General features: G+C 44.6%; 1 protein-coding gene and 2 pseudogenes across 1 annotated transcript in view; 1 reads left to right on the top strand and 2 right to left on the bottom strand.

The window, feature by feature from the left end:
- LOC134944122 (kalirin-like) overlaps positions 1–16,352 on the bottom strand; it is an 88,265-nt gene that overhangs the window by 17,628 nt on the left and 54,285 nt on the right. Inside the window, exons 3-6 of the mRNA XM_063932695.1 lie at positions 15,536–15,701; positions 9,946–10,067; positions 9,208–9,339; positions 8,960–9,124 (exon numbers count right to left, since the gene is read on the bottom strand). Coding sequence (XP_063788765.1) covers positions 8,960–9,124; positions 9,208–9,339; positions 9,946–10,067; positions 15,536–15,701 — 585 coding nt within the window. The remainder of the gene's footprint in view (positions 1–8,959; positions 9,125–9,207; positions 9,340–9,945; positions 10,068–15,535; positions 15,702–16,352) is intronic.
- Positions 10,903–11,021, bottom strand: LOC134947378 (5S ribosomal RNA; annotated as a pseudogene).
- LOC134946107 (5S ribosomal RNA) lies at positions 14,459–14,577 on the top strand (annotated as a pseudogene).

Raw genomic sequence — 16,352 nt, 5'->3', positions numbered from 1 at the left:
TTACGAGTATACTACTATCTCTTTATCAACCAGTGTACAGTGCGGTAGTTCACGGCTGTGGCTACCTCTGTGTCGGCAGTCGGCAGGCAGTCCGTCCATCCATAATTGTATTATTATTATAATATATACCACCTAACCGTGGTTTTTTTTCCATTCTTTATACCGTCGTCATAGTGTCATACTAGTTGTTACGAGTATACTACTATCTCTTTATCAACCAGTGTACAGTGCGGTAGTTCACGGCTGTGGCTACCTCTGTGTCGGCAGTCGGCAGGCAGTCCGTCCATCCATAATTGTATTATTATTATAATATATACCACCTAACCGTGGTTTTTTTTTCATTCTTTATACCGTCGTCATAGTGTCATACTAGTTGTTACGAGTATACTACTATCTCTTTATCAACCAGTGTACAGTGCGGTAGTTCACGGGTGTGGCTACCTCTGTGTCGGCAGTCGGCAGGCAGTCCGTCCATCCATAATTGTATTATTATTATAATATATACCACCTAACCGTGGTTTTTTTTTCATTCTTTATACCGTCGTCATAGTGTCATACTAGTTGTTACGAGTATACTACTATCTCTTTATCAACCAGTGTACAGTGCGGTAGTTCACGGCTGTGGCTACCTCTGTGTCGGCAGTCGGCAGGCAGTCCGTCCATCCATAATTGTATTATTATTATAATATATACCACCTAACCGTGGTTTTTTTTTCATTCTTTATACCGTCGTCATAGTGTCATACTAGTTGTTACGAGTATACTACTATCTCTTTATCAACCAGTGTACAGTGCGGTAGTTCACGGCTGTGGCTACCTCTGTGTCGGCAGTCGGCAGGCAGTCCGTCCATCCATAATTGTATTATTATTATAATATATACCACCTAACCGTGGTTTTTTTTTCATTCTTTATACCGTCATAGTGTCATACTAGTTGTTACGAGTATACTACTATCTCTTTATCAACCAGTGTACAGTGCGGTAGTTCACGGCTGTGGCTACCTCTGTGTCGGCAGTCGGCAGGCAGTCCGTCCATCCATAATTGTATTATTATTATAATATATACCACCTAACCGTGGTTTTTTTTTCATTCTTTATACCGTCGTCATAGTGTCATACTAGTTGTTACGAGTATACTACTATCTCTTTATCAACCAGTGTACAGTGCGGTAGTTCACGGCTGTGGCTACCTCTGTGTCGGCAGTCGGCAGGTATCCAATACTAGTATCCAATCCATCCATCTCCATTGTTTACCTGAGGTGCCTTTTAGTTCTGCCTATAAAATATGGAGAACAAAAAAGTTGAGGTTCCAAAATTAGGGAAAGATCAAGATCCACTTCCACCTCGTGCTGAAGCTGCTGCCACTAGTCATGGCCGAGACGATGAAATGCCAGCAACGTCGTCTGCCAAGGCCGATGCCCAATGTCATAGTACAGAGCATGTCAAATCCAAAACACCAAATATCAGAAAAAAAAGGACTCCAAAACCTAAAATAAAATTGTCGGAGGAGAAGCGTAAACTTGCCAATATGCCATTTACCACACGGTGTGGCAAGGAACGGCTGAGGCCCTGGCCTATGTTCATGGCTAGTGGTTCAGCTTCACATGAGGATGGAAGCACTCAGCCTCTCGCTAGAAAACTGAAAAGACTCAAGCTGGCAAAAGCACCGCAAAGAACTGTGCGTTCTTCGAAATCCCAAATCCACAAGGAGAGTCCAATTGTGTCGGTTGCGATGCCTGACCTTCCCAACACTGGAGGTGAAGAGCATGCGCCTTCCACCATTTGCACGCCCCCTGCAAGTGCTGGAAGGAGCACCCGCAGTCCAGTTCCTGATAGTCAGATTGAAGATGTCAGTGTTGAAGTACACCAGGATGAGGAGGATATGGGTGTTGCTGGCGCTGGGGAGGAAATTGACCAGGAGGATTCTGATGGTGAGGTGGTTTGTTTAAGTCAGGCACCCGGGGAGACACCTGTTGTCCGTGGGAGGAATATGGCCGTTGACATGCCAGGTGAAAATACCAAAAAAATCAGCTCTTCGGTGTGGAGGTATTTCACCAGAAATGCGGACAACAGGTGTCAAGCCGTGTGTTCCCTTTGTCAAGCTGTAATAAGTAGGGGTAAGGACGTTAACCACCTCGGAACATCCTCCCTTATACGTCACCTGCAGCGCATTCATAATAAGTCAGTGACAAGTTCAAAAACTTTGGGTGACAGCGGAAGCAGTCCACTGACCAGTAAATCCCTTCCTCTTGTAACCAAGCTCACGCAAACCACCCCACCAACTCCCTCAGTGTCAATTTCCTCCTTCCCCAGGAATGCCAATAGTCCTGCAGGCCATGTCACTGGCAAGTCTGACGAGTCCTCTCCTGCCTGGGATTCCTCCGATGCATCCTTGCGTGTAACGCCTACTGCTGCTGGCGCTGCTGTTGTTGCCGCTGGGAGTCGATGGTCATCCCAGAGGGGAAGTCGTAAGCCCACTTGTACTACTTCCAGTAAGCAATTGACTGTTCAACAGTCCTTTGCGAGGAAGATGAAATATCACAGCAGTCATCCTACTGCAAAGCGGATAACTGAGGCCTTGGCATCCTGGGTGGTGAGAAATGTGGTTCCGGTATCCATCATTACTGCAGAGCCAACTAGAGACTTGTTGGAGGTACTGTGTCCCCGGTACCAAATACCATCTAGGTTCCATTTCTCTAGGCAGGCGATACCGAAAATGTACACAGACCTCAGAAAAAGAGTCACCAGTGTCCTAAAAAATGCAGCTGTACCCAATGTCCACTTAACCACGGACATGTGGACAAGTGGAGCAGGGCAGGGTCAGGACTATATGACTGTGACAGCCCACTGGGTAGATGTATGGACTCCCGCCGCAAGAACAGCAGCGGCGGCACCAGTAGCAGCATCTCGCAAACGCCAACTCTTTCCTAGGCAGGCTACGCTTTGTATCACCGCTTTCCAGAATACGCACACAGCTGAAAACCTCTTACGGCAACTGAGGAAGATCATCGCGGAATGGCTTACCCCAATTGGACTCTCCTGTGGATTTGTGGCATCGGACAACGCCAGCAATATTGTGTGTGCATTAAATCTGGGCCAATTCCAGCACGTCCCATGTTTTGCACATACCTTGAATTTGGTGGTGCAGAATTTTTTAAAAAACGACAGGGGCGTGCAAGAGATGCTGTCGGTGGCCAGAAGAATTGCGGGACACTTTCGGCGTACAGGCACCACGTACAGAAAACTGGAGCACCACCAAAAACTACTGAACCTGCCCTGCCATCATCTGAAGCAAGAAGTGGTAACGAGGTGGAATTCAACCCTCTATATGCTTCAGAGGTTGGAGGAGCAGCAAAAGGCCATTCAAGCCTATACAATTGAGCACGATATAGTAGGTGGAATGCACCTGTCTCAAGTGCAGTGGAGAATGATTTCAACGTTGTGCAAGGTTCTGATGCCCTTTGAACTTGCCACACGTGAAGTCAGTTCAGACACTGCCAGCCTGAGTCAGGTCATTCCCCTCATCAGGCTTTTGCAGAAGAAGCTGGAGGCATTGAAGAAGGAGCTAACACGGAGCGATTCCGCTAGGCATGTGGGACTTGTGGATGCAGCCCTTAATTCGCTTAACAAGGATTCACGGGTGGTCAATCTGTTGAAATCAGAGCACTACATTTTGGCCACCGTGCTCGATCCTAGATTTAAAGCCTACCTTGGATCTCTCTTTCCGGCAGACACAGGTCTGCTGGGGTTGAAAGACCTGCTGGTGACAAAATTGTCAAGTCAAGCGGAACGCGACCTGTCAACATCTCCTCCTTCACATTCTCCCGCAACTGGGGGTGCGAGGAAAAGGCTCAGAATTCCGAGCCCACCCGCTGGCGGTGATGCAGGGCAGTCTGGAGCGACTGCTGATGCTGACATCTGGTCCGGACTGAAGGACCTGACAACGATTACGGACATGTCGTCTACTGTACTGTCACTGCATATGATTCTCTCAACATTGATAGAATGGTGGAGGATTATATGAGTGACCGCATCCAAGTAGGCACGTCACACAGTCCGTACTTATACTGGCAGGAAAAAGAGGCAATTTGGAGGCCCTTGCACAAACTGGCTTTATTCTACCTAAGTTGCCCTCCCACAAGTGTGTACTCCGAAAGAGTGTTTAGTGCCGCCGCTCACCTTGTCAGCAATCGGCGTACGAGGTTACATCCAGAAAATGTGGAGAAGATGATGTTCATTAAAATGAATTATAATCAATTCCTCCGCGGAGACATTGACCAGCAGCAATTGCCTCCACAAAGTACACAGGGAGCTGAGATGGTGGATTCCAGTGGGGACGAATTGATAATCTGTGAGGAGGGGGATGTACACGGTGATATATCGGAGGGTGAAGATGAGGTGGACATCTTGCCTCTGTAGAGCCAGTTTGTGCAAGGAGAGATTAATTGCTTCTTTTTTGGGGGGGGTCCAAACCAACCCGTCATATCAGTCACAGTCGTGTGGCAGACCCTGTCACTGAAATGATGGGTTGGTTAAAGTGTGCATGTCCTGTTTTGTTTATACAACATAAGGGTGGGTGGGAGGGCCCAAGGATAATTCCATCTTGCACCTCTTTTTTCTTTTCTTTTTCTTTGCATCATGTGCTGATTGGGGAGGGTTTTTTGGAAGGGACATCCTGCGTGACACTGCAGTGCCACTCCTAGATGGGCCCGGTGTTTGTGTCGGCCACTAGGGTCGCTAATCTTACTCACACAGCTACCTCATTGCGCCTCTTTTTTTCTTTGCGTCATGTGCTGTTTGGGGAGGGTTTTTTGGAAGGGACATCCTGCGTGACACTGCAGTGCCACTCCTAGATGTGCCCGGTGTTTGTGTCGGCCACTAGGGTCGCTAATCTTACTCACACAGTCAGCTACCTCATTGCGCCTCTTTTTTTCTTTGCGTCATGTGCTGTTTGGGGAGGGTTTTTTGGAAGGGCCATCCTGCGTGACACTGCAGTGCCACTCCTAGATGGGCCCGGTGTTTGTGTCGGCCACTAGGGTCGCTTATCTTTCTCACACAGTCAGCTACCTCATTGCGCCTCTTTTTTTCTTTGCGTCATGTGCTGTTTGGGGAGGGTTTTTTGGAAGGGACATCCTGCGTGACACTGCAGTGCCACTCCTAGATGGGCCCGGTGTTTGTGTCGGCCACTAGGGTCGCTAATCTTACTCACACAGCTACCTCATTGCGCCTCTTTTTTTCTTTAAATCATGTGCTGTTTGGGGAGGGTTTTTTGGAAGGGACATCCTGCGTGACACTGCAGTGCCACACCTAGATGGGCCCGGTGTTTGTGTCGGCCACTAGGGTCGCTTATCTTACTCACACAGCGACCTCGGTGCAAATTTTAGGACTAAAAATAATATTGTGAGGTGTGATGTGTTCAGAATAGGCTGAAAATGAGTGTAAATTATGTTTTTTGAGGTTAATAATACTTTGGGATCAAAATTACCCCCAAATTCTATGATTTAAGCTGTTTTTTAGGGTTTTTTGAAAAAAACACCCGAATCCAAAACACACCCGAATCCGACAAAAATAATTCGGTGAGGTTTTGCCAAAACGCGTTCGAACCCAAAACACGGCCGCGGAACCGAACCCAAAACCAAAACACAAAACCCGAAAAATTTCAGGCGCTCATCTCTAGTATTATACTCCTGAGAGACTTAGCAAAATGTTCCCATCTTCCTCACCCGATTGCTGGCAGGGTTGCTATGATCCATATATGGTGGTTCTGACTGATTATAGCCCCCTTCTGGAACTTGGTACGTGGCCTTCTGAAATCTCTCCTACAAACTCCAGTACCAAAAGATGCCAGGATATTTTTGTTGTGCTGTCCCATCCCGGGCCTCAGTAAATTTTCTAAAAAAGTGGTTGCACATATTTTGGTGGCGACAAAATCCTTGATTGCTCTAAATTGGAAACAGACCTCTTCCCCTACTCTCTCTACACTATAAACACAGATTTGGCATGTTGCAGCCATGGAGGAATTAACTTATTTTCTTCATGATCGAGGACAAGTCTTTACCCAAGACTGAGCTCCTTGGTTGTAGACTCATGTCCCTTTTCTCTTGAGTATTACCTTCATTTGTGGACCTATGGGCAGCAAATGTTGTTTCCTCTTCTGTATTAACGTGGTGGCATGGCTTGGCACTGAACAAACACAAATTTTACAAAGAAAAGAAAACACCTTTTTCTGTTTTTTTTTAACAAATGACAACAACTTCACACTGCGACTTTCACAGCGCGAATATTATTAACGCGGTGACATGGCACCTACTAAGCATTATTGCAACACAGTGTCACAGCCTTGTCCTGAACACACACAATGGGTTTTTGTTGTTTTTTTGGGGGAGGGGGTTATATTTATTATTTTTACACACTGCTGTGAATCACTGCGCTTATATTATTGGAATTGATGGTACACACGAAAAACTTTTGCGGGCCCTAGTGTAAACCAATAAATGGATACTGCTGCCCTGCATTACTATTAGGAGCTCTGGGCTGCACTGCAGGCAAATGACAAAACACTCCAGTGTGCACCAGGGGTTAATGCTGCCCTGTATAAGGCAACACTGCGATCAGATCAGAACTGCGCATGAGTATGCACCACAATGCGCAGGCTCGTCGCACAGGTACAAAACGGATCGTTGCTGTGAGATGGGTTTTACGAAGAATCCATTCGCACAGCTGATCGCAAGAAGATTGACAGGAAGAAGGTGTCTGTGGGTGGCAACTAACCGTTTTCAGGGAGTTGTTGGAAAAACGCAGGCGTGTCCAAGCATTTGCAGGGCGGGTGTCTGACGTCAATTCCGGCCCCCGGACAGGCTGAAGTGATCACAGCGGCTGAGTAAATTCAGGGCAACTCAGAAACCGCACAGGGTTTTTTGTACCGCTCGGCTGCACATGCGATCGCACACTTGCACAGCTGAAATACACTCCGCAATGGGCTCCGACTATGCGAACGCTGGACTGCAAAAAAACACTAGCGAGCGATCAGGTCTGAATTACCCCCAGAGTGTCTGACTAGAACCAATGACACAGGTTATAAGACTGGAACTGATGGCACAGGATTATCGGACTGGAACCGATGGTACAGAATTATTGGGCTGAAACCGATGATACTTCTTATATCAGGCTGGAACCGATAATGCTTCTTATATCAGCCTGGAACCGATGATACTTCTTATACTGGGCAGGAACCGATGATGCTTCTTATATCGGGCTGGAACCGATGATGCTTCTTATATCGGGCTGGAACCGATGATGCTTGTAATATCTAGCTGGAACTGATGATGCTTCTTATATCGGGCGGGAACCGATGATGCTTCTAATATCAGGCTGGAACAGCTAATGCTTCTAATATTGGGCTGAAACCGATAATGCTTCTAATATTGGGCTGGAACCGATGGTGCAGACAGAGTACTACCACAAGCTGCAGGAATTCAGAGTCTTGAGCCTAGTGACACAGCTTAGTGAAGCGATTTTGTTCAAGGCACTTGCTGCTTGTCTGTGCAATCCTTATATTCCCCCTGTAGAGCACTGATTGGAGGAACTGAGCAGATGACCAATACTAATCCAGGGATTGGTTAGGCAGAATACAGCAACAGATTGGTGTAGAGGTAGGTGACCGCTGCAGAGTCTGTGGTTTGATAATGTCGATTATCTTTACAGGAATAAAAGCTATACCTTAAACACACCTTAAATACACTTTAAACCTTTAGCCGCTGTGGCCGCTATACTTATTTCACACTACGCACCTTTTACGCTATTAGCGTAAAAGGGTTCCGTAGTGTACGGACTTTGCGTACACACGCCGCGCTGACGGTACAAAGTACTCGCAGCGCATACACACCCAGAGATACACTTTAAACCTTCACAGTAATGTAATGCAATGATATTACACTCTAAACCTTATGCAGCAATGTGGGTGGTCTCCTCTGGATTCCCGCCGCATACATAATATACAGTAAATACAGTTTATATCTATATGCTGCTTCTGCACATAACTATCCGCAGGAACATGCGATCTTCCGCAGACCAACACCGGAATGTTTCCCTTAAAATACCCTACAGCTGGATACCAAATATCACCTTATAACCTTAGTCTGTCCCCTCTTATCCTGTAAAGGTGAATCCCTTTGTTCTGCAACCATTTAAACAGCTATAACTTTCTGATGTGGTGCCAGGAGACTATGTGTACATTGTGCACTATTTGGATTAAATATGTAATGTGTTCTAATGGCCCTCCATACGTACACAAACTCTGCCGTAAATACCCATACCACGCGCCGATGCGCAGGACCGCGGGAGCGACCATACGCAAAGTGCGTACATGTGCACGCGCAGTGGGCATGTGTGTGCAGTTTATACGTGCTGTGTGTTCTGCAATATTTTTCGACTTTGACAGGTTGTGGAATCGGCAGTCAGCTGATTGCAAGTGTCATGGCAGTGGCCATGTCTCAGTTTTGGAGGGAACTCTGATATGGAGGAAGTAGGCCAAAATGCTGGCGAAGCGGAGAGTGAGCAGAGCACTATGGAGAGCTAGAACTGAAGTTAGCATGTCATGCTGGGTTCACTGTGCTGGGACAGCATGGACAGACTTCACTACTGAATTCAGGACTCTACAGATTACTCACATACTGTAGTAGATCTCACACAGGTGGCTAATCAGAAGATTCAGCAACACAGGCTGCAGCTTGTAAACTGAGCAGGGCTTTCAGATAATGGACTCAGTAAAACAGTATACTCTTGGGATGCAAGACTGATGGCAGAGGTAAGTCACAAAACAAGAGAGATTAAGTCATGAGCATGACACCACAGATACATTATGTCCATTTGGGAGAGAAAGGGGGATATTGTGCAGACTTTCAGTATCATCATCTTTCTATAAAAAAAAAAGCAAAACAATACTGGGTGGGGTCCTTACCATTCTCTGGAAGTCTGAGGGGTTGAGATGGGTCGCTGGGAAGACTGATACCCCAAGGGTTGCTGGCGCTGACCCGAAACTGGTATATAGCTCCTGGGCATAGATCTTCTAACACAAGGTAAGAGTCAAGAGTACAGGCAACAGACTGCTGCCAAACCTGGGAACCTACAGGAACAAATTGCACATGAACTGATAATACTTCCCCTAGTATGACACCACAGACTAATCCATGTATTGTCCCACTCTACCTTCATCCTTGTACTCCACGGTGTACCCTGAGATAGTGCAATTCCCTGTGCTAGAAGGTGGAAGCCAGCGGAGAATGACAGACGAACTGCTCCTTTCCTGAGCAATGGGCTGGCTGGGAGCTCCGGGGACACCTATAATGGGAACACATGAGGGTAGTCGAAGGCTTATAGAGATTGGGGGGTTAAATTATCAGCCTCAATCAGCATTAAAAGGGTTTTATGCTTTAACAGTTGCCCTTACATGTTTTTTATTGAAAATTTCAAACTATTAAAAGATATACAGTAGACTTGTTTGTAAAATATGCTCCAATTACACAAAATATGCATCAAGACTTTTATTGCAGATCAAGAGATATGTCAGAGGCCAATCAGCTCATAACTGTCATTTTTCAAACAGAGCCTGTAACATGGCACTTAGAAGGTGATTGGCTGGTACTTTATCTCTCTTCACTTTATCACTCTACAAGGCTTAGTACATCTCCAGATAGTTAGTGGAAGCATTAGGAATATTTTCAACTGTTGACATGAAGACAGAGCATTTAAAAACGTATACATACCAAAGTAAAACATAATGGCTGGGTACTCAGCCCTTATTCATTAAACATCAATTACAAAGAATGGTGTCTGAGAAGGGCACATTTATTTTAAGAGATTTAAAACTTCTTTTCACTAGTGTTGCCTTTAAGATTGCATGTTCAGATAATTGTCCTCGGTTGTCTATATTTCTCTCTAATGTACCTTGCACTTTAATAGTGGCAGACGTTGAGGCTGAGCCAAGCTCATTTGCGGCCACGCAGGTATAGATGCCACTGTCCTGAGGCATCAAGTTGCAGATCTTCAGCTTGATGTCTCCAGACTCACTGTATGCAGAGAAAAAATTGGTGATTACATGAATTACCAACTGTGTCTAATGACATATAGGTAGGCCTCTTAACAGGACACGTGGATATTATAACAATTACCCCAACACTAATGATGCTTTACACTGTTAGAGACTGAGAATGAGTGTGTGAGTGGGGGCCATAAGGAAAAAGTGAGAGACATCAGGACAGCGTGGGGCCATACTGTGAGATAGGAAAGAAGGGTTTTTGATCCTGCACCGACCTAGATTCTAACTACGTGATCAATCCAAAATTAGCCAGAAGTGGACAATATGTGTGGAAATTCCTATTAGTCCGTATGGCGGTGCGCCCAGAGTCAAAGAAAACAGTTGTATATGCACAAGGAGAGAAAGTATGACTCTTGTTTGGGCGCACTCTTATCTCAAAATCAAATGTTAGTTGTTGGGTAATGTGCCCAACCTAGGTGAGGTAGTCTTTTATTCTTGCTCTCTAGGATACATAAAAATTAATCCAGACATGTACACCTAGATAATAATGAATAAATCCAATGGAAGGTGACTACTTCAAATTTATGGAATGTTCAGATCTTGATTATGCCTGGATAACCGCATATAGGAAGATAGCCACATATTATGCTACTTCCGTCTGCCAAAGATCAGTACAAAACTGTGTTTGTATTAATGAGTCCTGGTTGGGTTAGATATATCAGTGGGAAAACCCACATATGAATAAACAGTTGTATTTGTCGGCCAATATCATAGAGAGGTCGTGACGAATAGAGTTTCAAGAAATAGTAGGAATGAGTGTAAGTGGTGATACTGCTGTTGGTGTTGAGTCGATAGGGAAGATAGTCCTCCTACTACACTGGGTATTCCCTAGAAGTCGCCCATCTAGATACTGACCCAGCCCACCTCCGTTTAGCTTCCAAGATCGGACGAGATTGGGCGTGAGCGCAGGGGTATGGTCGTAGGAAGGTTGGACCCTACAGCACCAATGAGAGTGCACCGAAATGGAGGGATGGAGTCCTCTGAAGAAGTGAGTGGGACTGGGTGAGGAGGGGGGATAGCAGCTGTTTGAATAGGTGTGAATCTGCTGTCCACGTTAGACTGAAGAGACGTGTCCCCTAGGGGGGCACGCTCCCCAGAATCGTGGATGAGAGTTCACAGAAGGAAGCCAAGTTAGGAAAGCGAGAGGGCGCAGAGTAAGAAGATATCTGCAGGGTAATGACGATAGTAAGTACACCTCTTGGATTGTATTAAATGAATCTCTAATATATTTGAGTATCACTTATGGTAGTGGTCGAGAGTTACACGTATGGTACATACAGTTTGAAATTTGCCTTAGGCAGATTATGCGCGAGACTAGGACATTGCAAATCCCCAATTTGAACGTCAAACAAGTGAGTACCTACAAAGGATATATTGGTAATCAGCCTCGCTGGAAATATCAGCTAAATTGGTTGCATGATTTTTATGGAAAATACAAAAAAATGCATTCAAAGGTACAGAATTGTACTACTATGGTATACAATCTAGTATAATAAGGCATTACATATCCCCCATTCGAACGTCAAACAGGTGAGTGCCCATAAGGGATATATAGGTGGTCAACCTTGCTGAAAATATCAGCAAAATTGGTTGCATGAATATTGCTAAAGCATAAATTCTTAATCAATAAAGTATCAAAAATCAGATGGAAAAAGCAGCAAAATTTGTTACTAAATTATTAAAGGGTTATCAAGATATAGTGCTAAAGTGTCAGACCTGAATCAATTCCATAAATATTCGCTACCCTGATTGGCGCTATACCACCCACGCCACAGATAACACTACTGATCTGATTGTTATCACCCACGCACGGTTTTTCACAACACGCATCTCATCCCCCCTCAACGTCCTATATTCAACACGATTCACTCTTTACTATCACTCATGCACTGTCCCCACTACAAGTCCTCCTGTTCAAATATACAATCTCTGCCTAACCCGTGTATGACAACACAACTCATATCACTTCACAGTCATGCCTTGCTCCTGTTCCCTTGCCCTTCGCTTCCTCCGCACACACATCCTCACCTCTAGACACATCAAACATCTCGCACCACCTATCACAGTTCACCCATTCCACTGTTCCAAATATCAACCCAAATGCACACGTATTTAATGGCATGTATTGCATTCTCAAACCTTCTATTCACCCATCTAATCTCCCCTTTTTTCTTCTAGTCATTTCCAACAGGGTCTACACCTCATTGTCACACTTGTCCTGTATACTTTTTACTCTTTAGGGCTTTTCCCCTCACAACACCGCTTCACGTACCTCTCCAATTAGTGCATTTTTATTTTATTCCCAAGTTATCATGGTATTTGTATTTTCTTAGCTTTACATTTTCCTATTCCCGATTCAGCCTGCATTAATGTTCACCAGATTTTGAAGACGTGGGTTTCCTAGTAACCCACCAACTCCTATTTTTCGAGGGATCTAACTCTGCATACGTGGGTATCCTAGCAACCCACCAACACAAAGTCTCTGACGGGCGGAAGCTCAGAATTCAGCCTCCGCCCGCACAAACATACCAGCGTCATGCCGTATGATGACGCGGGTATCCTGGCAACCAGGGAAAACAAGGCGGGGCGGAAGCTCAGACTGTAGCTTCCGCCAGCACAGCGCGACCAAACTGTGTCGCCCAGTGTAGTTATCCGCACTCAGCCTCCACATCAGTAACTCCCGCCGACCCCAACTAGCTCTACTCCGCTACGAGGGATATGATTATCATACCATTTCCCTTATCATTTTTACAACACATTAGGGCGGAAATAGCATGTAAAACTTCCGCCCTTCCCTATCTGTCTCTCAAGTCCGCCCCAGTGATGCGTCCCTTGCTGGCTCTCGATTGGACTAGAGTGTTAATACAACCCCGCCCTCATGATTAGCCATAGGCGGACAGCAATTTGCAGGGGCATTTAAATACTCTGACAGAATACCTGGATGAGCGACTCAGAAAGGAAGTGAACAAGCCCATGACTGGGTGAAACGCGTTTTCCTCCTGGGCACATGCCTGTCTGATATTGGATTGGGTGATATTTGATCCTTAATTGTTTTCAGATTTCATGCTTCAGCAGTTTCTCTAGGGCACATGCCTGTTTGATGTTGGATTGGGTGACATTTGATCCCTCATTTTTTCAACTTTTATGCTTTAGCAGTATATTTATGTATTTTTGAAAGCATTTATTTAAATAACTTATGCTGGTATATCCAGCTATGCCGATCATAAATATGTCCCTTGTGGATATTCCTCCTGGGCACATGCCTGTCTGATAATGGATTGGGTGATATTTGATCCTTTATTGATTTCAGATTTCATGCTTCAGCAGTTTCTCAAGGGCATATGCCTGTTTGATGTTGGATTGGGTGACATTTGATCCCTCATTTTTTCAATTTTCATGCTTTAGCAGTATATTTATGTATTTTTTAAAGCATTTATTTAAATAACTTTTGCTGGTATCTCCAGCTATGCCGATCATAAATATGTCCCTTGTGGATACGTGCCTGCTTTCTCTTGGGAATATGCCTGTATGACAAATTGATTCGATAATATTTTGATCCCTATTGATTCAGGTCTGACACTTTAGCACTATATCTTGATAACCCTTTAATAATTTAGTAACAAATTTTGCTGCTTTTTCCAACTGATTTTTGATACTTTATTGATTAAGAATTTATGCTTTAGCAATATTCATGCAACCAATTTTGCTGATATTATCAGCAAGGTTGACCACCTATATATCCCCTATGGGCACTCACCTGTTTGACGTTCGAATGGGGGATATGTAATGCCTTATTATACTAGATTGTATACCATAGTAGTACAATTCTGTACCTTTGAATGCATTTTTTTGTATTTTCCATAAAAATCATGCAACCAATTTAGCTGATATTTCCAGCGAGGCTGATTACCAATATATCCTTTGTAGGTACTCACTTGTTTGACGTTCAAATTGGGGATTTGCAATGTCCTAGTCTCGCGCATAATCTGCCTAAGGCAAATTTCAAACTGTATGTACCATACGTGTAACTCTCGACCACTACCATAAGTGATACTCAAATATATTAGAGATTCATTTAATACAATCCAAGAGGTGTACTTACTATCGTCATTACCCTGCAGATATCTTCTTACTCTGCGCCCTCTCGCTTTCCTAACTTGGCTTCCTTCTGTGAACTCTCATCCACGATTCTGGGGAGCGTGCCCCCCTAGGGGACACGTCTCTTCAGTCTAACGTGGACAGCAGATTCACACCTATTCAAACAGCTGCTATCCCCCCTCCTCACCCAGTCCCACTCACTTCTTCAGAGGACTCCATCCCTCCATTTCGGTGCACTCTCATTGGTGCTGTAGGGTCCAACCTTCCTACGACCATACCCCTGCGCTCACGCCCAATCTCGTCCGATCTTGGAAGCTAAACGGAGGTGGGCTGGGTCAGTACCTAGATGGGCGACTTCTAGGGAATACACAGTGTAGTAGGAGGACTATCTTCCCTATCGACTCAACACCAACAGCAGTATCACCACTTACACTCATTCCTACTATTTCTTGAAACTCTATTCGTCACGACCTCTCTATGATATTGGCCGACAAATACAACTGTTTATTCATATGTGGGTTTTCCCACTGATATATCTAACCCAACCAGGACTCATTAATACAAACACAGTTTTGTACTGATCTTTGGCAGACGGAAGTAGCATAATATGTGGCTATCTTCCTATATGCGGTTATCCAGGCATAATCAAGATCTGAACATTCCATAAATTTTAAGTAGTCACCTTCCATTGGATTTATTCATTATTATCTAGGTGTACATGTCTGGATTAATTTCTATGTATCCTAGAGAGCAAGAATAAAAGACTACCTCACCTAGGTTGGGCACATTACCCAACAACTAACATTTGATTTTGAGATAAGAGTGCGCCCAAACAAGAGTCATACTTTCTCTCCTTGTGCATATACCATACTGTGAGATATCAGGTAAATGTAAGGGGTCATAGGGAGACAGTGAGAGACATCAAGTTAGAGTGGGGGTCATAGTGTGAAATATCAGGTCAATATTAGGGATCATAAGGAGATAGTGGGAAACATCATGGCAGAGTGGATGCCAATGTGTGAGATATCAGGACAATGTAATGGGGTCACAGGGAGATGGTGAGAGACATCATGACAGAGTGGGGACCATACTGCGAGCTATCAGGACAAAGCTAGGGGCCATAGTGAGATAGTGACATAGAGTAGACTATATGGGCGTTCGTGAGAGACACCATGACAATCTGGGGGAGATATATGAGCAAAGTGAGACCACAAGCAGGTAACAGGACAATGTAGGACACACTTGTATATAGTATTAGGCAAGCACAATTTGTGACAGTCACTATAGAGAAATATTAGGATACACATGGGGTCAGTAAAAATGAGATACCTTGGATCCTACCTGGTTGACATGGTATAAGTGCTGTGCTCATCATGCAGGATGGTTTGATCTGGTCCCTTCCATGTGATGTTTGGCTTTGGTCGGCCACAGACTTTGCAATGTAAGGTCACAGTGTCGCCAACAACACATAAGATGTCCACCAGATTCAAGAGGAACTCAGGAGCCACTTCACAGAACATAAACATTAGACACAAACATTGGGGGTCATACATAGTAGCTCAGAGCATTGCAAAGCAGAAATATCTCTGATTGTCACTTGTTTTTGCCTGTTTTATGACCAAGATGGCATTTGTGCTGGGCAGTGGGCACATTGATATATTCTCTAGATATGCTTTGATCAAATTAGAAAAACTATTATACAAAAGTTTAAAAGACAAACACGAGATATGCCTTTGTTGCAAAGAGAAGTGCAGTACTTTTATATTGTTATTTTAATAAAGGAGGTCTAAAGAACTTTTGCGTAAGGCTTTGCTTAGACAGGTCAGCATATTTGAGAGGTTGTGATCACAGTTTGATGCTGAAGGTCCTGCACAAATAGGTCAGAGGTGACCAGATAATTGTGGTATTTCCATGTCAGACGCAGTTGTAGTAGTGCCTGCATCTTTTGGTGCTGCCACTACTGCTTCTTTATGATAATTCAGTTGCTGATAGACATCCTACCGCAGACTAGCTTCTGCAAAATTCTGCCGATGTGCGTACAAAGAAGGGTCCATTGGCTTGGCCAGCAGATAATGCACCTGTCTATGGCCGCCGATGTCAGTGCAACTGTGTCTTTAGACACCCACGACTTGTAGACACCGTCAGGTTGAGATATAGA

Source organism: Pseudophryne corroboree, chromosome 7 (assembly GCF_028390025.1).
Source record: "Pseudophryne corroboree isolate aPseCor3 chromosome 7, aPseCor3.hap2, whole genome shotgun sequence".
NCBI classification, from domain to species: Eukaryota; Metazoa; Chordata; class Amphibia; order Anura; family Myobatrachidae; genus Pseudophryne; species Pseudophryne corroboree.
Note: the sequence above shows the minus strand (reverse complement) of the source record. Positions and strands in the feature narration are given on the sequence as shown.